The sequence below is a fragment of the Symphodus melops genome (assembly GCF_947650265.1).
Source record: "Symphodus melops genome assembly, chromosome: 19".
NCBI lineage: Eukaryota > Metazoa > Chordata > Actinopteri > Labriformes > Labridae > Symphodus > Symphodus melops.
The window spans coordinates 5,165,254-5,192,543 of NC_136709.1; the positions used below are offsets into that span (position 1 = coordinate 5,165,254).

At 41.1% G+C, this 27,290-nt stretch overlaps 1 protein-coding gene across 2 annotated transcripts; it reads right to left on the reverse strand.

Moving 5' to 3' along the window:
• Window positions 1-456: 456 nt before the first annotated feature.
• ttc7b (tetratricopeptide repeat domain 7B) lies at window positions 457-27,103 on the reverse strand. Of its 2 annotated transcripts, XM_079368977.1 has the most exons (23): window positions 26,875-27,103; window positions 25,360-25,514; window positions 25,076-25,151; window positions 24,867-24,959; window positions 21,730-21,893; window positions 19,363-19,484; window positions 17,774-17,852; window positions 17,041-17,216; window positions 16,787-16,850; window positions 16,532-16,669; window positions 16,106-16,294; window positions 14,781-14,898; window positions 14,496-14,553; window positions 13,467-13,539; window positions 13,146-13,306; window positions 12,930-13,046; window positions 12,346-12,443; window positions 11,362-11,640; window positions 8,882-8,932; window positions 6,310-6,450; window positions 2,975-3,177; window positions 1,503-1,576; window positions 457-1,057 (listed from the first exon to the last, which is right to left on the reverse strand). In XM_079368977.1, exons 1-23 carry the CDS (start codon window positions 26,993-26,995, stop codon window positions 910-912), a joined length of 2,898 nt encoding a protein of 965 aa, XP_079225103.1. In that variant the 5' UTR covers window positions 26,996-27,103; the 3' UTR covers window positions 457-909. The 2 variants fall into 2 exon arrangements, with proteins under 2 accessions (XP_079225103.1, XP_079225102.1); XM_079368976.1 differs by lacking the exons at window positions 8,882-8,932; window positions 11,362-11,640 and having other exon boundaries at window positions 26,875-27,100.
• Window positions 27,104-27,290: the final 187 nt, after the last annotated feature.

A 27,290-nucleotide genomic window follows, 5' to 3' on the forward strand; every position in this document is an offset into this window, starting at 1 on the left:
AATGCTGTACAAGTAAGACAATGACGTGTTGTTTGCAGAAATGTTTTTAATTGTCGGAAGAAGTTGAGGTTGAAGTCGTGCGTGCACTGGACATGGAAGCTTTAAATCTGATTTCCTGTCTGTAAATGCAGTCTGTGTTTTGGCATTTAGACTTCAATGATTGATTGATTGATTCCTCTGTGATCTATTGCTTATGTCTGACTGTGCTCCAGTAGATTCTCAAAGGTCATTACAGCAAATTAAACACGTGTGTGTGTGTGTGTGTGTGTGTGTGTGTGTGTGTGTGTGTGTGTGTGTGTGTGTGTGTGTGTGTGTGTGTTTTGAGGTTCAGTAACATTTAGCTCATCAAGGAAACATTAATAAAACTCTTTTGTCTAATTTGCTGTGAATGAAGTTTTGGACAAAACATCTTGTAAACAAAACGTAAACTCTGAGGTTCTCTAAATGCTAGTGATGGAAGAGTGGGGACTGACATTTATTTACATCTTTGAAGAGGATCAAACAACAATCACACTCACGGCATACTACAAATCACATACAACCCCTCACAACTATGCACAGGCAACACTTTGGCACACAAACACAAACACACACACACATACACACACACAGATACAAGCAACCTATCAGCATACAGACACATGTCCTCACACATACATAGTCACAGCAAGGCATTGTGGGAAGGTTGGGTGGACAAGGGGCTGCGTGTCTGTGCGGTTAAGTTTACTATTTCTATTCAGTGTGTGTTCACAAACACACACTTCACAAAAGGTATGGCAGTAAAACGTTGTGTTAGTGGCATGCAGGCATGCTGTGTGTACATGTGTGTTTGTGTGCAGGTCCATCATTTGTGCCCCTGTGCACACTGACGCGATGACTGTCAAGTGAGTGTATGAGTGTGCATGTGTTTTATAGAGCTCTGGGAATGATGGTGAAGGGCAGAATCGGGCTGCTGGCCTCCAGCTCCAACGCGGTGAGGAAACACTCGGTGGCAGCGGCAGCATTTCCCTGAGCCTGCAGGACCTCACCCAGGCTGTTCCACACGTCATGAGCCGTACTGTAGGAAAGAGAGGAGAAAGAGAGGGGGGGGGAATTAGAGGAGAGGGGAAAAAAGATGATATGTAGAGAGAAGGAAATCAGAGAAGAAGAGGTAACAGGAGACGTGAGAGAAGAGAGAAAAGGGAAGAAAGGAGAGGGAGGGGGAAAGAGGAGGAAGACAAGGCAATCAAGAAAGGAAAGGAGACGAAGGAACACGAGAAGGGAGGGAAGCAGGAGGGTTGATGAGCCATAGAAAGAGGAGAGAAAACCAAGACAGGAGATGAGGAAACAGATGATAAGGTGATAGGAGCAGTAGGACACGAGAGGTGAAGAAACAGGGGAAAGGGAAGAAAATTATAGCAGAGCGAAGGTGAGGTGAGAAAAAAAGACAAACAAAAAAAGGTGAGGCTAGGAAAATGTTAATGATTGACCAGAAATAAAACAAAACACACACACACACCCACCTGTTAACCTGTACAGCATCTCTCAGGACTTTTTCAGACAGACTGTAGCGCTGCAGCTGATGAAGAATCAGACCCTGTGAAAGAAGAGGAGGAAGAAGAATGAGAAGAACACCATCGTCAGAACTATGGGTGTGGACACACAAAGTGGTTGTTTGAAATGAAACAGTGATATCCACAAACACAGCGTTGTTGTTGTCCAACATGTAGAACATTTCATAGTGGCTAAAGTACGTACCCTGTCTGAAGTCTGAAGCAGGGCTTAAAGTGGGAAAAAAAAACAACCTTTTTTTCTTTAAGGGCCGTTGGCAAAAACAGCTCCGGAATTTGTGGAAAATGTCTTTCTGTTCGGGTGATTTCTTGATATCATAGTACAAATAAGAGGATAATTCTTCAATTTCCACCTTAAATGGATGAAAAAGAACCTTGGCAGCGTTTCACACCATGTGTCTGAGATCTCAGGGTTATCTTTGAGGGTTGTCTTTCCTTGCTTGCGTCTCTTCTTCTCCCTCATCACAGCACAGTTATCCAGTCAGATGCTGACTACCTGCTGCCACTCACGCATAGGCTAGCAGGACATCTTTCATTTCTTGAATGAGTACTGCAGCATTGGCAAATTTTATAGATAGAAATAACAGGTTCTTTTCTATTTATTGGGTTAATTATTTAATTATTTCGCGCCTTCGCAATTTAAGCCCTGCTGAAGTCAAATCTATCTCAGCTTCCCTTTAGGAACACTGTACTGACTGTTATCTACTGCGTGTAGAAAAAACACTTTGCATTTAAATGTGCTATGTACCTTGTAGACTTGGTTTTGTAAATGTTTATATTTGTTTAATTTACTTGACTTCATGATGGTAGGTTTGAAAACATGCACCCTTACGTTTTTTTTGTGTACATTTGTTTTTTTATGGCAAAGCTTTCACTTGAGTGTGCCGCGTTTGACTGTTAATAAAAGACAATGAGGAGTTTGTCAGAAAACATGATGTATGTGTGTGCAGGACGAGATCAGCACAACGATCAAAACGTAACACTTTCATACTTCCATTTCTGTCGCCAAGATCTACACAGCTGGAAAGTTCCTCGCCAGCTTGAAGTCTTGTTTACGACTATACACAGGTATACAGTGCATTCTTGATCTGGCTTATATAAAGGTGGTGTCTTGTCAACCCAAATACTCCATTCGTTTGGGTAGAGGGGAGAAAGGTTGGTCATCCTAGTTGCAAACTGACCTTCTAAAATCCACACAGAGGGCACAGTGTTCATAATGAGCTTGAGCCAATAATAAAGCAGAAAAAAAACCAGACTCTGTCCCCTCTCTTCATAAAGGGTCTGATGGAGCTGTCCCAGAAGACTGTCGCTGATTACATAAAACAAACAAACCCTGTAAGGACACACTTTGCTGCTAGGACAAGGACAACGTTCTCAAGAGACCAAACACAAGGACAAAACATCAGAAAGTTTGGGTGTGTTACCAGTCTCTGCATGGTCTTAACGTGCGTCGGGTTGATGGACAGGGCCTCTTCATACCAGCGTTTGGCCTCATCCATGTTGCCCCTCAGCTCGGCTATCTGCCCCCTCATGTACAGCACGTTATGGGAGGTGGGGAAGAGGTTGGCTGCTTCCTGCGTGCAGGCTGAGGCCTCGGCCGGCTTGGACATGCCAGTGTACACTTCAGCTATGAGAGAAACAGAGCAGCATGAACATTGTGTTTAGCACGATTCTGTATATTTGATTGGATTTTTATGGATTTCAAAACTCGGTTTTTGTTAAGTCAAGTCGTAAAAAAAAAAACCCAGTCATACAGGACACTTTTGTTCACCCAATCATGTATAGTCTTCTGTATATATCTTCTTCTACCATTTTTCAAATTGTATTTATGTTACTATTTTATTCAGTTTTTGATTTCTGTATCGCTGCTGCAATGTAATAATGTAATATCTTATCTTGTCTTTACGGGGGGGGCAGTAGCTCAGTCTGTAGGGACTTGGGTTGGGAACCGGAGGGTCGCCGGTTCAAGTCCCGGCACGGACCAAGTCCGGAAACTGGTCTGGTAACTGGAGAGGTGCCAGTCCATTTCCTGAGCACTGCCGAGGTGCCCCTGAGCAAGGCACCGAACCCCAAAACTGCTCTGGAGCGCTCGCTGTGGGCAGCCCCCTCACTCTGAGACCTCTCCATTAATGCATGTCACTAGAACCCTGTTTGTGCATGAGTGTGTATCTCGGCCTATGTGTGTGTGTTAGACAGAGTGTAAAAACTGAATTTCCCCTCGTGGGATTAATAAAGTGTAAATTATTATTATTACTTGACACTCGATTCATGCAGCCCATTATATCTACATGATCCTATATTTTAAAACATGTGCTCCATTATTACACATTTAGAGGTCTTGATGGTTAAAGGTTAAACTAAAAGTTTCACACAAAGAGGGCTGCGCTGTCAACTCTGTGGAACTTCAAAAGAAAAGCGGGTGTACTGTAAGCGCTTGTTGTTGCTGCAGATTGTTTTTTGAAGTATCTGAGATGATGGGAAGGGCTCCGGGAGGGAGAACCTTCCTGTAGTGGTAAGATCCTTTTTTTAACCATACAGCTGTTACATCACTGTCTTCAAAGCCACCAGACTCCATTGACAAAAACAGTTCTTTCCCCTTGGAGCATCATCTGCCTAAATCAGGTTGTGGGCGTTACAGTGTGACTGATGGCTTAAACGACTAGCTTAGATCTAACATAACGCTACCATACAGTAATACAAAAGAAACCTCAGGCAGCGGTAGACACCCCACTCCCATGTCCTGCCATGTAAATGCTGCATGTAATTGACTTGCAAGTGCTTTGAGCAGTCAGAAGAATTAAATAGTGCTACAAGCAGGTTACGTCCGTTCAGATCACATTCACACACTGACGGCAACGTCAAGAATCCATTAGTAGTAACTAATCCATTCATACACATTTACACGCCGCCGCCGAGGCGGCGGGGGAAACTTGTCTTGCCAAGGATCACATCGACATGCTGGGGATCAAAACCCGACTGACTCGACCTCTGACCTCAAGCTGTCCCTGTAAAACTATTGTTTTTATCTATGGAAACTTATGGCTTTGAAGACAGCAACTATTCCGATTGTTCCTGTTTTAAGAAAGGTAGCTTTAACAAAAAGCTCTCATTTTGTTGCATTGATCCCAGTGATCTATTAGACATGCACCTATCAGGGCCTGTTAGGGGCGAGCGCTCTGTACTGAGGTTTGGCTAACTTTCCCTAAAGAATTAAATGGACATCACAACACATTTGGAGACTGGTTGCAAATGGAGAAATTCCAAAACATTTTGTGCCTATTAGTCATTTAAATCCCAAAATAAGTAAACATATTCAAATACTTAAAATAAGTTGAGGTAAAATTTTTAAATCATGTAAGAATCAGAAAATAAGAGAGTGAAATCAGTGATAAAGTGTGAATATGTAGTTTACGCTCAAATTGCATCAATAAAGGTCATCTTATATAATGAGTGTTTCTGTGATGAAGACAGAAAATTATAAAGAAAGAGACGGACAGGAAATGATTGTGAACATTCCGTCTGTCCATCTTCTGATTGGATGATTACATTAGCTGTGTTGCCAAAATGGAAATGACCACTGTGACAGGAAGCAGCTGGACAGATAAATAGGGACATAAACAACCTCTGTTTATATATGCGTGTGTGTGTGTGTGTGTGTGTGTGTGTGTATATATCTGCATCTGTTTATGTATACTCTTCCGTCTGCTGATGTTTGTGTCTGCTGCTGATGCAGAAAGTATCTGTGTGCTCCAGAGGAAATCTAATCTGTTGAGATTGTAAAACATCAAACACATTCATGAAAGCTGATGCGAGTACACTCTTCAAACACAAGGCTCCAAGTTGGATGAGTCTGTGCTATGAGAAAGATCAGCGTCATAAATGAATCTAAAATAAAAGTGAAGTTGAAAGCGGGATGGTGCATCAATAAGATCCCACACTGTAGACAAATATAATATACCTGTCAATTGACCTCAACCACTAAAGCACTAAATTACAGCTGCAGTCCATTACCTGCAAGGCGCTCTCCAACATAAACCATAACACTTGCAAACTCTCCCTTTAAAATGTGTAACCTTGAAGCACCCAGTTACACCAGCCATATTTATTTTTGGCAATAAAAAGGGGACTCATTAAAGTGTAAAATATTACCTTTCCACTTAAAATACTAGAAGTACAAGTAACAAAAAGATGACTTTGTCCAGAATGTAATGAATAGATCTTATATTTCAGGCTTCATTATTATTATTTATATCACATTATTAGTTATTTCAATGACTTTGAAGTCCTGACGAGTGACGAGATACAGCTATTCTGTATTTCACTTATTTGAAGGATTTTTGAGTTCTGAACAGACAAAAAGTATTTCATATTTAATTAAACTTTAGTTGGACTGGAACGATGGTTTTCATTTGATGAAGTTAATCTTTTTCTCTGTAAAACCCTTAAATCTTATCAAAAGACGTCAGCTCTTGCCCTCACACGTTTCGGTCTGTGTTTGAAAGACAAATGTGGGTTTTTTTTAAACAGACACAGCCAGTGAAAAAGAGAATAATTGAACAGAAATTGCTCAGAAATGAAATTCAATAACACATAAAATATAGCTGATCATCAAACAAGGACAAACATTCATCATTTGGTTGAAGGGTTAGCACCAACTTCCTTATAGGCGCTTTTGAATTCAGCTCCTCGTGCATTTTTTGCAACCCCATTTAAGACAGCAGCCCTTAGCCAGTTTTTGATTGGCTCTTCCTGTGCGTACCTGCATGCAGCCAGATCTGAGCCAGGGTCATCCAGGGGTGCATGGGTCCATGTTTGGGGGCGCTGCTCTGCAGAGAGGAGGCGACCTCAGACAGAGCCTGCTCCACACGGCTGGCTGCTATAGATGTAGCGTGAACTGAACCTGGAGGGAGAGAATCAAACCGTTACACACACACACACACACACATCTCCATGATGTGGTGACTTACTAACTACTACATCAGCAGCAGCGTTAGGCAGCCATGTGCCACAATGCAGGATTTTTACTCAACCAAACACAACAGCAGGTTTCACTGATCCACAACTTCAGACAGAAAGGAGGAGCAGTGAAACCTCGAGTGTTTGGGTGCAGTAAAAAAAAAAAAGAAAAAGCTCAAAACTCTGGGCCCACATTGGCACACAGTTTCCTGTTCCTGCACTAAAGCTTTTAATCAGTCCACACCATTCCACACGCTGCCGCACACGGTGTTATGGCCCTGGATTAACCAGGTTAGAATGAATTAATTTCTGCACTGCCATGCATAAACACTGCACCAACCTGCACTCTGCTGATTAGTAAGTGAGAAAAGTGTGTCTCGGATTTTGTCTCTGCTTTTGAGTGACATCACATTATAACAGGGACGCAAAATGGCCACCAAATGGGACTGCAGGTACGTGCTGCAGATCTGTGAAAGCAAAATATACTGTACGCTGTCTCCGTCGAACTCTGAAATACTTCCACATCTCTTTCTTATGGTAACAGAAACGTACCCTTCATATTGTTGTCATACGTGTCCTTTCTGTTGGGATTATTCAGTTTGACAAGTATTCAGTAAACCATGAAAATTAAATCAACTTTTGTCTGCTCTGCTATTTGCAGTTCAAAAGCTGTATCTGTAGCACTGAATAAAACATTTGAAGATTACATAGACATTAGATTTGTATGTTTCTCGATGCCCAGGCCTCGACTGTCTTCGACGCACATCTCTCATTCTGCTTCACATGTGCTTTCTCAGTGAGCTTTCATGACAACTGCAGTCTAACTGATAGTCACAGCTCACTTGTACAATAACACATCTCGTCATTCTTCTCGTCTCTTATTTTGGGCTCTACACTCCCAAAAGCTCGGCCTTTCCTCCACTGCACTGATGTAGAGTTCAAGTGTATTATACAAGTCTAGGAGCGTGGAAAAGATAAGTGGAAGACGGCTAAAAAGATAAGATCTGGATGCTAACGTCCTCTGTGTGTGGGAGCAAGAGAGCGAGGGTGTGATGCTGATGAATGGATTAACGGACTTGAGTGGCCCGGTTTAATAGGAAGTTAAATATTAAATGTCAGCATGCAGCAGCCCAGCCTGATGAAGCAGTTAAGCATGTAACAGTATGTTGAAACATGTGGATTGCTTCCTAAATTAAAGTATTTTACTCTTAAATCTAACACTCCTCAGCTTGGGTGAACTGCATCCCTCCCATCACTGTATTTTTCCTGAGTGCACGGTTATTTATCAGGCATAGTAATACCTGCTACATATGGACAGTGATACACAACAGTAGAGAAGGTGCTGGAAGGCAGTAAAAGAGAAAAAGGATAATGCTGGCGAACCTGAGTGGTTCGCTTACAATAAAGCCGCAGTAAAGTTATTTTCAGTGTGCCACGGATTATTGATATTTTTCACTGGGGCCCCCAACTATTCATTAAAAGGCTGAGTTGGAGAAAGACGTAATGAGGGGTACTGGATATATTCTCAAGGATTATTTTTAATTTCCCCCATTTTGTGTCCCTTTTAAATATAGAAATTTGGTCTCACACGGTGACATTTACAGTATCAGTAACAGAATACTGAGAAAGCTTCCTGTTGTTTTCCTGTGCCTAAAATGTGGACGTCTGACACAGCAACACATGCACCAAAGCTGCTCGTTGAACTAAAGGAATACACTGACTTACAGGAACTAAATACCACCAGTCCCCACACTGGACGGCTGGTTAGAGTGCGTTTACCTCATTTAGCCACATTTTATCTGCAGCACGATGATCATTCTTTTTAAGTATGTACAGTGATAATGTCTGGCAGTAACTTATTTAATCAAACTGAAGAGAATTTATAGGTTTCCCTTATGAGGATCATCAACCCTCCCTTTTTTAACACTTTGTGTCATGTCACCGAATATGCTGCAAAGTATTACAATCAGGAAATGAAACTGCTTTCTTCCTCTTTTCTCTGTGTGAACATTTACTCTCAGAAAGAGTCTCAGCCTCCTCTTAAGCTTAAAGAGTATTCCAGTAAATTTCGTATTCTGTAATAAGTGTAGAAAAAAAAAAGGTGTATGTACAACTGCTTCCCTTTAAGTCGTTGTATTCCTTTAAATCATACACCATCAACATGATCTTTTTTGGAACAGTTCTCCTGGAAACTGACTGCAGACATCAAGTTAAAGCGGGGTTGGGGTGGGGGGTGGGGGGTATATGTACATATTTTCTTCTCTGCAAATGTTGTACTGTACATATATATTAAAACCTCATCGGGAAAAGGGGAAGGTCTCCGTGGACAATGGATGGAAAAAGGAAGATCAGATGGAGGTTAGATGGCTACTTACAAACAGAAAACATGGAGGAAAAACCAAGAGTGTTAGCGTCCTGAAGGCCGCCTTAAAAAACGGAGGGATGTGAAAAAAAAACAAACAGAAAGACGATTGTTAATGATTAAAAGAGAGTAAGAGGCAGAGAAGAAATACCAAAATTATAAAAGATATAAAAAAAGATGCTGATCCCAGGAAGAGCAGAGCACGAAGAGGAACTTTCATTCTTCACATAAGATCTATAGATTACCGTAAATCAGATTAGTCCAGGTGCTTCCAGTTTACACTGTAACACATCATCTTATCTTATTACTGTCACAACCCTGTGACAGTGAAATGACTGTGCCACATGTTGACCTCACAGAGCTTTAAAAAGACACACAAGAAAGAAGTGCTTCCCCATCAAAATGAGGAATAAATCTATTCTAAAATCTTATCATAGCTTCAAACATGATAATCATAGTGATGGAACAAAATTCACAGCTTTAAATAATGCAACTTTTCTCTCAGGCTGACCGAGAAAAATAAAGCTCCGGAGCAATAAAAACGCAGCTAAATTATTCATCAAAATAACAACCATTAGTTTCCATTCCAAACATAATTAGTTGAAAAAATGGCAACAAGGAGGGACGACACAAGATTGGAACAAATAAAGGATGGCTGGATTGAGAAATATTTAGAGGAAAGAGGAGGATGCAGAAACAGGCAAAAAAAAAAAAAAAAAAAAAAACAGCAGATAGATTTGAAGAGACAAAAAGGTGTAAATGTTTAAAAAGATCTCAACTGATCTGTAACTCTGAGCTTTCAATAACGTGTTTGTGTGGTGAGGCAACTCGAGACTTTGAGCACATTTGCAAAGAAGCAGCAGAAGGTCCATGACTCAAATCTGAAGTCAAAGCACCAACATGTTAGCATGCACAGATCAGACCAGGTCCAGGAACTACAATAGGTGAGACTATTAAATACTCTTTGTCTAGATTAGTCAGCACAGTTTTATACTCATTGTCCATGCTTGTGAGGTTTCATTAAATGGTGAAAATCTAGATTCTTTTTGTATTGCACAATGTTCAAGAAGCAAATCCAGTCAGTGGGGCCTCACTGAACTCACTTGTTGCGTCAGTAATGAGAAAAATTCCCCAAATAATCCTCCAGTGCTCCGAGCTAACACACAAGCAACGTGTCACAAAGTGAGGCGCTTAGTTGTAGTAATTGTTGTTGACACGAAAGCACAACAACAACAAGGACTGTTAGACTCACCATGTGTGGACAGTGTAGGACGTGTGCTCCAAAATGTGTACTTTGTTTATGTGGAAATACTCAGGAATACAGGAGCTACATCTTGAGGGATTCTTCTCATATTTCACGTGTGGTGATGGTGGCAAATCTTCAGGACAAAAGTTACTGACACCAATTTCACCAGTTAATTCTACTCATGTGAAAAAAGATGCTACGGATTTTGGGTCAGGTGGCTTTTAGAGGGCGGAGGAAAATGGAGGAGGTTGGTGGAGATTTGCTTACATGGTCACATAGTTCTAACCTCCTCAGGTCCCATTTACATTGTTCCTTACAATGGCACTGGTGAAATTGTGTATGTAATAAAGGTTAAACAAGTTTCAATCTCAACCACAGCCTCAGTCTAATTTGTCAAAGGAAGCATTGACAAAGGAAAAGAATCCCTGGACACGATTTATCTTATTCCTCTGTGCCAGCACTCCATTGTTGTACAAAAACTAATTAGAAACACATCAGTGAGTCACACTGCTGTACTGTGCCACAGTTTTTTTCATTAACATGAACACAGGCGCTGTACTTATTTTTAATCTTTTCCACTTAGACCACCCTACTGCTAGTCATATTTACTTGTTTGTCAAATTACAACTTAAAGGAGTTCTGTACGAAATAAATCGACTTTTATGTGCAGGTAATATTTGATAAAAAACATTACATGTATATTTCTATAGATTAATGTCCTCGGTGGTTTTGCAGACTTGAGGCTTAGAATCATAGATGTGATGGGGAGGACCTGCTCACACACTGGTTTGGTTACTTTCAACAGAAAAATAATAAAGGAAATCACAGTCCCTTGTCTGTGTAAGGTAATGTTTTGACTGTTGCACTCAGGCACATGTTGGACACCTTCGGCATGTGCGATAATCACATGTGACATTCACCCTGGTTCATAACATTCAGTCTTAATGTAGAAAGACTCTGTGAAAACAGTTACTTGTGTTGGCAATAAACTGGTGGGATTGTGGTTTTTAACAACATTTGACAGCTGCAGTGAGTCCATGTTCAAGTTTCTCTAGTTGGACTTTGTGCTGATTTAATGTAGTTGTTATACTGTTTAACTCAGAGCACCAGAGATTACAGCAATGTGGGGATGCTCTCGTTACAAAACACACAATTCAATTAAAGAGCCAATCTTCTAAACACTTTGTGTATTCTGCTGTCACTCGACACACCATGCTAAAGGCTGAGTGTGCGTGGAGGCAGATTACAGTTGGAGGAGAGCTTGCGCAGAGTGACGTGGTTGCAAAAGGAGTGAGTCCTGGTCTTGGTGGGCGCAGGAGGAGGAGGAGGAGGGAGAGGAGGAGGAGAAGGGAGGGAGGATGGATTTTTAGATGGAGGGAGGGGAGGAGGCTGGAGGATGAATACAGGGGAAGAAGGGGAGGAGAGGGGTGAGGAGAGGCTGGAGAAGGAGGAGAAGGTGGAAAAGGTGGATGGGGAGGTGGGGGAGACCAGTTCAGAACCAGAGTGAGAGGATGAAGAACCTGAGACTTAAACAAACAGGAAATAAAAGAGAAATGAGTGAAATCAAACATGAAATAAAAACTGATAAAAACAAAACATACATCAATGTTTCTCAGTCTGGAACATTTCCTACATTTGGAAACACTATTTCACACTATTTTGTTTGTTTAAAAAAAAATCATCAGAAATACTAAATTAAGCATCAACTTAGTAAACAGACAAAACACAGTATTTCTTTGTAACTTTAAAAAGATCATACAAGAGTCAAGTTAAATGTCCTTCTGAATGTGTAGGCGAGATGAAAAGTATGTGCACATGAATGGATTCAAGAGAAACCTGTATACAGTTTAATCTTGATGATCTCACCATTATAAAATGAGGAGTGGTCCTGCTCAAATTGAAGAAGAGAACTGAATCTTGTTTGTGTCTGTGGTTGACTTATATATTCTATTTTGCTTAGAAAGAGTCATAACTTAGAAAAATGAGCCTGTGTAGTGTCCATTCTAATACTCTACAGTCCAGGGAAAGACGCTTCTGTGCTTCCTTGTTTAGGCTACTTTAGCTGAAGATGTGTCGCAAAGGAAAGGAGACACGTATCAGATATTCACACAGTTGTCATTTTCCCTCAGATGTAATGTTCAGAGAGGGAAATTCTAATATTCTTATGAAAATGATCTGGTCCTTAAGCCGTGTTCCAGTCGTAAAGCTGGTTAAAGTGTAGGTTTGTCTACCTGTCTCCGGATCACTGAAGTCAGGCAGAGTCATGGCGTTGAGCTGTCGTCTGTCTGCTACGGCTCTGTCCAACAAACTGCTCCCACGCCCCGAATCACTGCCACAAACAAATCATTGTTGACACACACATGCACAACAAGTACATTAGGTCGGTAGGGACACAAACAGCTGGCATCGTAATGTTGGACTAACTTGGAAAAAAAAAAATCCTTTTAGGAAAACTCAGCTTGCTATCGAGCTGAAACTTCCTGGGGAGTCAATGACCAGCCCCGTGTATGGAGGCTATAATTCTCCAAGCGTACGACCCGGTTTCAAGTTCGACCTGCAGCTTCTGTCCAGCATGTCATTCCTCACTTTCTCCTAATTTCCTAATCTGTCCAATGTCCTACGTTAATAAAGGCTACATGCAGAAAATAGACTTCCTGTTCATGGAGTTAAGTGATTCTATTTGGTCATTTTTCTTAGCCACTGATTAACACATAACACATTTTTTCCTTGCAAAGGGATTACTTCATTCTGAAACTGATTTAGTTTGAATGAAAAACCAAACAAAGAGAAGGATTGAAAACGTGTTGGCGCATACCTGGGATTGGTAAGGTTGTAAAAGCTCTTCCAGATCTGCAGCATGTGTTTACAGGTAAGCAGAGCTTCCTCTGGTCCTCTGCACATCGACTCCAACTTGACCTTGGTATACAGCAGACTGAAACACGCAGCAAACAGAATCAAGCCCTCTGAAACAGAGATGCAGACCATCTGAGAGTGCTTTAAATGAAGCGGTTCCATAGTCTGCAGGTCTTACTTGAAGTTTTCAGGGTACTCGGACAGAGCCATCTCTATAATATTAAGCGCGTCGTGGTAGTGTTTCTGAGCAGAGAGCAGCAGGGCCAGCAGGTGAAGGGAGTGGACGTCATCCCCTTGAAGCTGCAACGCCTGTCGAACATAGCCTAGTGCCTCGGGGATCTACACACACATACACACATATACACAAACTAAAGGTTTCACTAGAGTCGGGACAAAAAGTATCAAATAAAGTGACTCATAATGTCCCCTGACTTTCACCGTCTGGCATTCCCGACACAAATCTGCATAGTTTTGATGTGTTTACAAAAGACTGTGTTACCTGTCTGGATACAGCAAGCTGCAGGGCCAAATAAAAGGCTGCTAGATGGTCAGTGGGAGAGAGACTCTGAGCTCTATGGAGGAAAGAGAGGAAGAGAGAGAGAGAGAGAGAGACAGACTGTGTTTTCAGACATGAATAAAAAGTTAATAAGATTCCATGAAATTTTAAACATCCCTGTGGAGAAATTAGGTCGCTGCAGCAGCCAACACAGCAAAGTCACTTGTAAGAAATCAAATAAGAGGATATTGAAACATTTAGACACCATTAGAAACAGCAACACATTGACGAACGAGTAGAAATAATGAATGTAAAACAAGAGAGGATACATTGCAGCATTGTGAAAAAGGGATAAATGATGCAGAGTATGTTTGTCAAATTTGCACATCGTTTAACATTATTAACAGATACATTTTACAGTTCAGCGTCCAACGCTTGCTCAAATCCTTCAGGAGAAATGACCACATGTGTAGGATTGGCATCAGTGTCTGAAGAAGATGCACTTTGTTCAATAAACACATTTATGACCCAACTGTCGCCATACAGCAAGATGACAGGAGTTTAAATGATTTAACTGAAAAAGAAAATACATCTCAGCAAAAAAATTTTCCTACAAAGTCGGTTTACTTTCTTTTACAGATTCTTTTTAAGAGATGCCTAAGTTAAATGTGTTCCCCTTCAGTGTTCAGAATAATAAACACCACTCTTCTAGCGGCTGGCCTGCTGTAATTTATTTTTTTGTTTGTCTTATTGAGTCTGTCTAATTGAAAACCCCTCACAGTAAGTTGGAAGAAATTCCGTTCATATAGGGTAACACACCAATGCACCAATCAAAAATGATGAATGATTGATGAAGAAGCAACATGCCTGTTAATGACACTTAAACTATGGCCCAGTATCACAGGGGACTGTATACTGGATCTCTAAGGTTCTACATTGTAAAGAAGCTGTCTATGGTTTGACAGAATCACTCTGAGGAAAACTGTGTGCGTAAAAACAGAAAATAAAGAGTTGCATGGCTCAGTCCCAAACCTCTGGAAGGCTCCCAAAGCTTTCCTCTGGTAGTCCTCCTGTGTGCTTCGCAACGATGCTGAAGAGACAGACAGACACATGCATTATAAAACTACACACAAAAAATCAGTCAAGGCACTCAATATATATTTCATGTAGCAGAGAGATATCCTCACATAGAGAACATAAAACTAAAAGGATTCTTGCTTCTTTTTTTTTTTCCTTTCTGATTTTTATCTGAGAAATAGGACACATGTTCCAGCATTAACAATGGGAAGGCTAAAGGGACGCCTGACTTAGACTTACCATCAGTGGCTTTGAGGCTGTAAACAAGCCCAATAGCTAGGTAGCCTTTTGCTCTGAATTCAGCTGCTTTCTCTCCCATGTCAATCACCATCTTTCCAAAGCACTCCCCTTCATCCAACTGTAGGAGCAGAGAGGCAATAATGAGAGAGAGTGCAGATGAACATGAAGAAATTTTGGGGATAGATTATATGATTTAAGAAAATAATGGTTCGTATGACCTAATGCAATTATGATAATAATTATTACTGGTGGAACTTTCTTGGTCTCGTAAAAATCTTGATTTGCTCGTGAATTTGATTCAGTAGCAGAGTAAAACCGTAGTACAATCTTCATGTAAAAAGAGTTCCTTTATTAGAGATTAATAACTGAAATATGAACTGAAATATTGACTCAAAAACATGTTGTCGTTTTGACCAATTTGAATATTTTAGTTAAAGAAAATGACACCAGATTACCCTGATGATTAATCTGCATCATCGCGATTTCACGACACCTCATAGTGGCGCCTACGGCATGAATGATGATGATCTTGCTATTTTTCATGGACTCGTAAATATGGCAGCAGCTACTCCATTTTTGAAAACACGTCATCCGCTTTGGCTTTCTTGTTTTTCAGTCTACTCTCTGCTATTATGTCTCAGCTGATCCTTATCCCTATATGTGCAGGCAAAGTATTCTCTAAAGAAAAACCTCCCAAGGCTTCATTTTATTTGTATAACCGACTACCCACGGTTAAAATTCCTGTGGTGAATGTCAACAAAGGCTCTTGGAGTGTTTGCTTTACAGATCCCATATTATACTCATTTTTTACCTTTGTCTGTAAAACAGTATAGAGTAGCTTTGCAATACTTGCAGCTTATTTTTCAACCTCTGCCTGAAACAGTTCAATTCAGCTGCTGATTCTTTAAGCCCCTCCCAACATCTGCTCTGTTGTCTCATTGGCGAGCTTTCAGGAAGAACGCTGCAGGGATTCGGGGTGGGGGGTGGGGGGGTGGGGGGTGGGGGGGGGGTTCTGAGTGCTCGGAGAACATGTCTGTAAGAGAGCTTTCACCGACCTACATCGCGGCATCCTGACCAATATCTTGGTCTGGGAACTATGAGGTGATATTCAGGAATAGCTAGTTTAGTGCACTCTGCAGACTTATTCTGGGATTCTTCCAACACATGTGATCTTAAACTCTGCTCACATTTAGGATTGGCATCCAGCATTGGACCACAATATGGGAGTTACAAATGAAATGGGGATCAGCATATTTAGGTGTCACAGGATCAGGTCTCACACTGGTTAAAACCCAGTAACATATCGCGTGCATAACTGTCCTTACCCAGTGCAGAGGTCCGATGCACAGTTTGACAGCGAGCAGTGGGATTGTGGGGTCGTCGGGCTTCAGACGAATACACTCTTTAAGGACTTTGACGGCACGTGCAGATTTCCCAGCTGCCATTAGGGACAGAGCGAGCTGGTACCACAGATGGAACTCTTCAAAGGCAAACTTCATGGCCCTCTCCAAACACTGGAGACATAGAAACAGAGGACAAATTGTATTAGTGTTATCAGGGTTCTCTTCAGCTTCATCTAGCCAGCCTTCGTAAAGCCAATTAGACTGTAATAAAGCATTCATTTGTAAAGGGAAATGAATGTGAAAAAGGATTAAAGTGTAATTTTATGAAGGCGTATGAGGGATGTGGGCTGAAACACTTTCCACAATCACTACGACTGTGACTAAGCAGTCCACAGAGAGATTACTCACCTCTGATAGCATCTCATACTGCCCTCTCCTGCCCAGAGCTATAGTCAGCAGGTCGTACACCACAGAGGCAGACTGTAGGCTGATGATACGATCATTGTTGTGTTCAGGAATTCTGCTCAGGACAGCGTCACGGTTTGCCTGAATCACACAAGCACAGATGCAGATGTAAAAATGGCATTTTGTCATGAACTTTGTGGGTCCTCTGCTTCTCGGAGAGAGCTGTGATGCATTTTCCAAAGAGTGTTTATGTCTCACCATGGATTCACTGATGAGCAGCAGCAGCAACGCTTCCTCCGTGTTCTCTTGAGGGCAAAACAGACTTCGAAGGAAAGAGAGGAATGCACCAAGAGAATCAGACAGATGGAGTTGGACAAGGATTCATGGAAGAGCAAAGTGAAAAAAAAAATACACCAGGAAAATTTCGGCTGGTAAACAAGAACATTGGCGACAGTTTATTTTAGAAGCCATGTTGGCTATTTTTCACTTTAGTTCCACACATAATCACTTACTTCTCTCCTGAGTACACTCGTGAGCGTCGGCTCAGGCTGTAGTTTTTGCTGAGAGTGTGTCCTTGCCGTGTTGGATCGTCCAATGGTGACACTGATGGGGGGTCTTCCAGAGGAGACCAGTAACTCTGTTCACACATCCCTCTGAGCAAGATCTCTGCAAGCTGTCTGGCTATCGTCTGCAGGACAACACACACACATTGATGCACGATTGGAGAAGACCTTCGTACCACATCAGCAATCTGTTTATCTGGGTGCTTGCATTGCTTCTCTGCACACTCTTATGTGGATTATTTGTCATCATGTACATTTAATTTCCATTTGTTAACTTCCAGCCACTTTACAGCCACAATGCCAAACTCAAGATTTTAAAACTTAAAGGCAAAAACCAATGTGTGGTAAAACATTGGTTATGTCCACTTATTACACATGGTGTGTTGGGAAAACAGCTCATCTGGTCAGAGGACGTTTGGTGGCTTTATGCCTCTCTCTTCTTGTTCTTTCCATTTACTGAGGTTTCCAGATTACCAGCACTTTACTCTGCGTCGGTCTCTGAAACCAAGCACTTAAGAAAATATAGGTTGTCATTTTTGGAAATGTGCTTAAATCAAAGAAGAGCTGTGAATAAAATGACGCACTAAAGCTCCATAATCTCAGCAAAAAAAGCCCCCCTTCCATATAATAATAATAATAGTAATAGTAATAATAATAATAACTTGATTGATATAGTCCTCACCATGCGCAGGCTCTGGGTGGTTCTGGTCTCTACAGCCCGAAGAATCTCTCGAAACCGCCCTACGCCTCGAGTTAGGTTTCTATGTCAATATAGGGAGGAAACAGAAGGAAATACACACATCAGAAACTATAGTATGTGTTTGAATACAAGGTATCACAGAACGGTCATAGGTACATACTCACTGTTTAAAATATTTGAAAGTTTTATCAAAGTGAAAGTCAGTATACAGCATGATCAGCAGATATTTTGCACCAGTCTGCAACATGACACAGCAAAAGCCTGTCTTAAGGTGATGCTGGAAAGCAGACTTAACTACGCTCTCATTATTAAAATCTACGACTTACAACCGATGCCTTTGAAGTTTTATGTTTTCTAAATATTATATGCTGGGCTAGGCAATTTATTATGCTGGCAGCTTTGAATGAGAGCACATATTTTTTCTTAGTCAGGAAGAGATTTTAGTGAACTTGTCGTGTGATCAACCCTCACTATCAGACAGTATAACTATAAGAGTTAAGTTTGGATAAAAAAGGGCTCATCTGTATTATTTACAATTTTAAATTCCTATACGCTCCCTCTCCTCACACTGAAGTGCAAAACATCGCAAATACAGTAAACAAGCACTGGGTTCAAAAGCTACAAAGACAGATAATAGTGCAGATTGTATCTAGTCAACAACCACTCTGTGTGTACCACTTTCTGTTGCACCGCATATGTTCTTTTTCACACTCTTTCTGCTTTTATCAACCTGTCAGCAGCTTTGAAACACGATGACTACAAAGTGGGTGGACAGTGCCCACAGAGGGTTGTTCTTTGTTTCTGCTGGGCAACTAGCATCCTTTAAAAAACTACAAGAGGTAACCGTTTTTTTAGGAGTGTAAAAGCCTTAAACATCTTCTTTTTTTCCTTGCATGCGTCTATAATCATGAAAATAACTTTATTTACAAAGCACATTTGTTGACAAAGTGTTTTAATACAAACAGAAGAATACATTTGAATAAAGCAAAAGAACGCCCCGAAAAAACCAAACATTATTTACTCAAACACTAATGTACCTAAACAAAATCCCAACAAACAAAATGAAGCCAATCATAAGAACCCATGCAACACAAGAACCCGGCTACATAAGTTAAGACCAAGAGTTCCAGATCTAAGCAGAGATATAAGCAGTTGGGAGATTGCAAAAATAAGAAAATAGAGACAGAAGCACCCGAAACATAAGAGCAGTCAAAAAAGCAAAAAGGCAATCAAAGTAAGTAAAACGAATCTGCATGCCTTATCTTCTCAGGCAGGTCGTTCCAAAGCCAAGGGGCCCTGATGGCAAAAGAACAATATCCTTTGGATTTAGGTTTCAACTTTGGAACGACCAGTCGGGCTCCACTGGAGCAAGCTGCAAGACCCACATGTGCTATAAAAGTGATTAGTTCAATCGTAAGATAATTTGTAAACCTAACAAAAAGCTGCAATAATCAACACTGGAGGAGATGAAGACATGGTTAACGTTTTAAAAGGTCAGATTGGGAGAGTACTGTTAAGATTTCGTGATAGAAACATCATCATTGATATCACTCGACAACCATAACTCGTACCCGTTTTTGAAGTGGATGACGTGGGCTCTCTGCAGGCCCGTCTCCAGGAAGTAGCCCAGTTCCAGGTCCTGAGTTGTCGGGCCGGGCTTTGGGCTGCGGTTCTGAATTCCTGCTGACAATGCCTGCAAAACCAGAAATGCAGGGAAAAACAAAGAACTACATATTATATCAATACACACACACACACATACATAGACACATACAGTATATATATTAAAAAAAAGCCAAAGAAACCTTTACTAATTATTGAGTTTTTCTGGGTGTGTGTGTGTGGGGGGGGGGGTGATAGAAATGGTATCTTGCCAAAAATACATTCAGAATATAGAACTGGCCACAAAGGGTTTAGTCGACTTTAAACGTAGTAGAAATGGCTGCCAGCTTCGCTAAAGGTCACTCCGAGAAATGTCTGCCCTTTTAGATCAGTCCGAGACAACTATAAGTTCTGTTATTGTGAGGTGGAATCACCTTGGAGCGTCAACAGCTCAGCCAAACTCAAAGAGTGGGGACAACGAGCGCTGAAGCACAAAGAAATCACCTGTCATCTGTTGCATCACTCACTGCAGAGCTCCAAACTGCCTCTGGAAGCAAATCAGCTCTCAAACAGGAGCTCAGAGAAACACGATTCTATGGCTCAACAGAAGCAATCCAAACAACCCTCTAGTGGTGTAACGCTTGCTGCAACCGGACTCTGGAGCAGTGAAACATGTTCTTTGGAGAGATGAGTCATGCTTTACTATCTAGCAGATAGTGACTATGAACGTGGGTTTGGTGAATTCCAGAAAATGAGATCTACTGCAGTGCATAGTGTCTACTGTAACGTTGGATGGATGGGTAATGTGGTCTGCGGCTCATTTTCAGGGTCTGAGCCTGGCCACTTTGTTTCCATGAAAGGTCTTCATAACTCTACAGGATATAAATACATTTGAACCAGTTTTGAGGCAACACTTTGGGGGAGGCCTTGAGCTGTTCTGGCATGACTGTAACTCTGTGAACAAAGCCAGATCGATGGGAGACGTGGTTGTTCATGTTTGCTTTGAAGGAACACTGTAAGCCTTCACAGGGCTCTAAACAGAATCCCCTGAGACATGAGAACATGACACAACATGTGCCTGACCTTTAAACATGCTCTGGTCATTTATGATATCTCAATCTTAAATCGAGTGAAAAACCGTTGCAGTAGGTCAGCAGCTGGCATAACCACAACGTTTTTGGTTAACTTCACTAAAAAGAATCGGTGTATTAGTTATACGCTACGGTGAATGGATGGACTTGAGCTTATACAGAGCTTTTCTAGTCTTCTGACTACTCAAAGTGCTTTTACACCAAAAGTCACACCTACACATTCACACACTGATGGCAGCGGTTGTTGTGTAGGGAGACCATCAGAAGTAACTAATCCCATTCATATGCATTCATACGACGCCAAAGGAAGCAGCAGGAGCAGGAGCGGGGTATTGAACCATCGACCCTCTGGTTGAGAGACGAGGACGAGCCACCCCCCATGTCATTTTGGACAGACAATAAGTCACTTTAGCACAGCTATGCAGAAACTTGTCAGCCTTTAAACATATTACACAACAGTGGATTTACAAAGATCTGCCTTCAGTACACCATTGACGATGCATATTGCATCTGCAACACATAATATTGGCGTCTTACTCGTTATTGCATTTAAGAATTGTGACACAGGGTGTGTGGTCCCTCATCGGGAGCTTCACATACACACACCCAGGCATATGCACACACGCACACGCACACGCACACACACACACACACACACACACAGGCATACACACACACACACACACACACACACTGATGGCATATCAGGGGCGTTAGGACTTCGCCCACCATTCCACCTCTATTTTACGCAGTGCACGTGAGGTGTAACATGGGGGTAAATATCCCGCCCTCTACAGTGGCCTATTTATCTAATGTCCTTTATGATTACTTTAATAATGAGGATTAAGAAACAGATTCGTAAGAAAGGCCCGCCCTCCATAGGTGGTGATATGTCTTTTTTTTGTCATTATTGTTTTTCACAAAGCTCTTATTGATACCCACTCTTGCCAACGGACACCGAATGCACTCTTGATTTTAAGTCAACTTATTACAGTGTTGTTTACATTCTCCAAACAGAGGAAGAGATTTGTTTGCCAGCTGGCTGTCACTGGCAGAATGCATTAGTCAAACTCACACACTGTCAGCAGATTTATTTATCACACACCCACAGGGACAGCAGAGCACTTTGAAGTCAGAGCCCTTACAATATCTTTGTTGATCTTGTGTGACGTCAGGGAAGACACACTGCAGTAGATGGTGATCATTTCAGTAAGATAGCAAAGCAACAATAGCACTAACATTTACCTTTTCGGCCTCCTGCAGGTAGAGCAGAGCGATGTCTCCTGATTTTTCATAGCAGGTGATGATGTCCTGCTCCCGATCTGTTGTGCTCCTATTGGACGATGGGGACCCAGTGTTCTTATTGGAGAGAGACGGAGAGGCAGCGGGGACCTTCTCTAGACACAGTCCTGAGGGGTGAGAGGCAGAAAAGGCTCAGGGGGACAGAAAATGAAAAAAGAGTGACACAACGATATGGAAACTACTGTGGTGTTTGAGTATTTTTCACACTGATGGTAATCACCTCGGATCCACTTACATAGTGGAATAAAATATAGTTATCAATTTCAAATCTCATGAATTATAAATTACAAGCTTTGGTTACTTGAACACAGCTGTCAAAGCTATAAGATAGTTAGTTAGCAACATAACTAGATGTAGATGATAAAATACATAGAAACATAAAATAAGCACAATGCAAAAGGCAACTTAATAATTATTGATGGACAGAGACGTTTTTTTCATATCACAGTTGATGCTACAACAATTCATTACCAACGTTGTACTGCCACCTTGTGGAGCAATGCTGTAATGAATTTCAAGGGCTAGGGTGAAAGATACAATACAAAAATGCAATGACTCCCTCACAGTCAGGTTGCAGTTTACTTCCATCAGTGTTTCTCACCGATCGACAACAGGTGACGAGGACATATTACTATGATGCAAATAGAAAATATCTGAAATTACATTTTACATATATATATATATATATATATATATATATATATATATATATATATATATATATATATATATACACACACACATACATACATACATACATACATACATACATACATATATTTAAAGACACTATCGTTCAAAAGTTTGGGGTCACTGAGAGATTTTCTTATTTTTTGAAAGAAAAGCACTGTTTTTTTTCAATGGATATAACATTGAAGTAATCAGAAATACACTATATACATTGTTAATGTGGTAAATGACTATTTTAGCTTTTTAATGAAATATCTACATAGATGTATAGAGGCCCATTTCCAGCAACCATCACTCTAGTGATCTAATGGTGCATTGTGTTTGCTAATTGCATTAGAAGGCTAATGGATTATTAGAAAACCCTTGTGTTAGCACAGCTGAAAACAGTTTAGCTGGTTAGAGAAGCTATAAAACTGACCTTCCTTTGAGCTAGTTGAGTATCTGGAGCATCACATTTATGGGTTCGATTAAACTCTCAAAATGGCCAGAAAAAGACTTTCATGTGAAACTCGACAGTCTATTCTTGTTCTTAGAAATGAAGCCTATTCCATGCGAGAAATTGCAGAGAAACTGAAGATTTCCGACAACGGTGTGTGCTACTCCCTTCAGAGAACAGCACAAACAGGCTCTAACCAGAGTAGAAGGAGAAGGGGGAGGCCCAACTGCACTACTGAGCAAGAAGACAAGTACATAAGAGTCTCTTGAGTTTGAGAAATAGACACCTCACAGGTCCTCAATTGGCAGCTTCATTATAGTATCCGCAAAATGCCAGTGTCAATGTTTACAGTGAAAAGGCGACTCCGGGATGCTGGCCTTCAGGGCAGAGTGGCAAAGAAAAAACCATATCTGAGACTGCCCAATGAAAGGAAATGATTAATATGGGCAAAAGCACACAGACATTGGATAGAGGAAGATCTGAAAGAAGTGTTATGGACAGACGAATCTAAATTTGAGGTGTTTGGATCACAGAAGAACATTGAGATGCAGAACAACTGAAAAGATGCTGGAAGAGCACCTGACGCCATCTGTTAAGTATGGTGGAGGTAATGTGATGGTCTGGGGTTGCTTTGGTGCTGGTAAACTGGGAGATTTGTACAAGGTAAAAGGGATTTTCAATAAGGAAGGCTATCACTCCATTTTACAACGCCATGCCATACCCTGTGGACAGAGCTTGATTGGAGCCAATTTCATCCTACAACAGGAAAATGACCCAAAGCACACCTTCAAATTATGTAAGAACTATTTAGGGAAGAAGCAGCCAGCTGATATTCTATCTATTATGGAGTGGCCAGCGCAGTCAGCAGATCTCAACCCTATTGAGCTGTTGTGGGAGCTGCTTGACCGTAAATTACACAAGAAGTACCCATCAAGCCAATCCAACTTGTGGGAGGGGCTTCTGGAAGCAAGGGGTGACATTTCTCCAGATTATCTCAGCAAATTAACAGTTGGAATGCCAAAGGTTGGCAGTGCTGTCATTGCTGCAAATGGAGCATTCTTCAACGAAAGCAAAGTTTGAGGGAGAAAATTATTATTTCAAATAATGATCATTATTTCTAAAATTGTCAATGACTTGACCATATTTTCTATTCATTTTGCACCTCATTTGATAAAAAAAGTGTGACTTTTCATGGAAAACACAAAATTGTCTGGGTGACCCCAAACTTTTGAACGGTAGTGTGTGTGTATATATATATATATATATATATATATATATATATACACACACACACACACACACACATATATACATATATATACATACATATATATAAAACCACCGCAAAAGCAGTCATACTTGAAAGTTGCACCACCGTCCTCATTCATGCACGGCGTGCTCCGACCTCCACCAGAGGCAAGGAAGTGTGAACAACAGGAATACAAAGGAGAAATCCTGCCTGCTCATATGCCCTTTTGTAAAGCATCTAGAGAATTGGCGATACACAAATAATGACTGATTGATGACAGTAATGTACAGGAGGGAAGGAAACAGAACGCCTCTCTCACTTTCTATGTTTCTCTGCAGAGCATGTGATCGTAAGTTAAGCCTTCTCAGGACAGACCAGCAAATAAGTACCAAGGAGGAGGAACTGGGGGACATTTTTCACTAATCACACTCAAGGATTGCGTCGATCAAAAATATATAGTAAACTCGATGTAATAAAATTTACTGGAGGGACGTAACCTTGACGTTTGACCTCCAAAATCTTATCAGTTCACCTCAAGTCTAAGTGGATGTTGGTAAAAAGTTTGAAGACATGTCTTTCAGAGAGGATGCATTCAAAGACGCAGACAGATGGCCAACCTAAAAACACAAAGCCTGCTGCTGGTGCAGAGACATCACAAAGACTGGGGGCATGTGTGTGTGTGTGCGTGTGTGTGTGTGTGTATACCTTTAGTAGCATATGCCTCGGCTATCATGGACAGCCTGTACACGGGAGCGCCGATCAGCTGCATGTCATCCAGGTTGACCCTGCTATAGTGACCTGTCAATACATCAATGACGTTTAAGTTCAAAGATGACTTGATACAGTAATGCAACCAAATCAACAGAAAACTGCATTCAAGTAAATTAAACAAGCTAGAGGACTGTGTGGCTCACCTAAAGCGTCTCTGTACTCTCCTTCCACATAGCAAAGTTTGGCCATCAACAGGCTGGCTTCCTGCAGGTAATCAGCCTGGAGAACAAACAACATGCAGTAAAAAAAATAGGCTATTAAAAAAACCCATCTCAGAGTGGGTTATATATATTTTTTAATTGTACAGATTTAGGAACGATAATGTTCACAAATACATGAATGAAACAAATAACAAACACATTAACAATTGTAAAATACAGCCAATACCCAAACAACACCAGTCAATTTGTAAATGTCTCTGAATTACCTTGAGGTTTCCTCTGTCCAGAGCAGCAGTAAGGTGTTTTCTGACCTCCACCAGTTTAGGTCGCTGGCCCCTTGGACTGGATCCCTGTTTGATGGGGTTCTCCTTCAGGTACATCTGAAGCTTGCATTCTCCCAGCAACAACTCCCCGAGGTCATCTGCTCACAAATAAACCATAGATCAGTACATAACTCATCTTATAGATGAGTCAATACATGATAGCAAAGTGTTTAGGGGTGACTAGGACAACAAGGCCTCTGCTGTACAAACTTCATCAGGTTTCAGGTTTAACAGTAAAGTCAGTCTCGGTATCAGTTGAGGCTTAAAATCACAATAATTTTTGTAAAGTTTATTTAAAGTAGGATGGCCGTGCAAGCTTTGGAGATATGAGTACATTTACACAGCATAAGAGAACACTGTCCTATTTAGAAACATAAAGTTCATCCAAAGTATGACGACATTTACCGTTAAAAACATTTTCAATAAATATTAAATGTCATTTTAGTTAATAACTCTGCCAATAGTCTGAGTCTTACAGTCAGCAATCTCTGTTTCTTACACACTGGACAAGTGTAATGCCTGCCCTTGTAAAGAGGAGAAACACTGCAGCACACATACCAGCTGGAATTATGTACAGCTTTAACAAGCAACTAAACTGTGTGTGTGTGTGTGTGTGTGTGTGTGTGTGTGTGTGTGTGTGTGTGTGTGTGTGAGCATACATGGCCAATAAAGCTGATTATGATTTCTAATATTTTAATGCCTAAGAAAGTAAATGGGTGAGTTTAGACTATATAGCAACACGAGGTGTTAATATGCAATATTTTTTAGATGTTTGAATCAAAAGAAGGTCATTTTGGAGGGGAATATGATCAACTTCATGTTTAATAAAGTCCAGAAAGGCAACAACATGATGGCACACATAAACTGATGAAAAACATTACAAGTGGGAATACAACTTACAGCTCCCTGGAGCCCTCTAGTATTGATCAATTCTTAAACTGAACTATAATATTTCTATAAAGTTCAGGAGCATGTACAATACCCTCTTTAGTATTACAAACACTCTATGCAAGGAGTCTGACAGTTAGCATGTAGCAAACACACATCTTAGCCGTGAAGCTAACATATGCGACGCAATAATTCATACTTTACCAGATCACATCTTATTGCACATTTTAAAATACAAATAATATGAACTGAGTGTGTAGTTTTTGAATGGAGTCCCGCTGGACAGAACAGAGTGAACAGAGGGGGGGGGAGAGCTGTCAGACCTCAGGAGGTGAAGAGTTAGCTCTCCAAATAAACAACAACAGCACACTGCAGTGTGTTGACACAAACATCAACAACTCCCCGGTAATAAACGAGTCTCTTCATTGACCTTTACGAGCTAACTGACTGAAAACGAGAGCACAGTGCAGGAACAAGTCCTGTCCACGGTTTGCAATGTCAGGAAGTACCGAGGACTGAGACGGAGGCCTTCCCCGCTGAATGAACACCGGACAGCCGGCCGTTTCTTACCGTTGGATATGAGTTTGGCGGACAGCTGTCGGACTAATTCTGGTATCTTGTCCCATTGGCTCTCTGAACGGTTCCGCTCGATCTCGGTCTCCAGTCGTGAGCCAGATTTTCTCGCTGTCATTTTGGAAAGTGGGCTCGACTCTGGATCCAAACTCCACTAGAGGAGCTAGTCTCCCCTTCGCTTCGACTGTCAGGCTAACGTATACGAGGGAAACGTTTTCCGGATACTTTTCAAAATAAGACTAGGACTGGAAATCGTCAACATTTTTTATGAATTTGGCCAGGCAGGGAGGTAGTTTCACCACAGCCTCTGGTCTTGAGTTTCAATATGCAAAATAAGTTGTGGGGTTTCTTTACGTTTGTCCATACAGTATATGGACCTGGCTAACATATAAACTGGGTCTCCTATATGCGTA

What these genes read in the sequence shown, in the direction of transcription:
- ttc7b (XM_079368977.1), bottom strand. Translation starts at nt 26,995, where the DNA reads ATGACAGCGAGAAAATCTGGCTCACGACTGGAGACCGAGATCGAGCGG. An exon ending in CTTCAGTGATCCGGAGACAG is followed by an intron (nt 11,641 to 12,345) that starts GTAGACAAACCT and finishes TGTTTGTTTAAG; the next exon opens with TCTCAGGTTCTTCATCCTCT. An exon ending in GCGCAAGCTCTCCTCCAACT is followed by an intron (nt 8,933 to 11,361) that starts GTAATCTGCCTC and finishes CCGTTTTTTAAG; the next exon opens with GCGGCCTTCAGGACGCTAAC.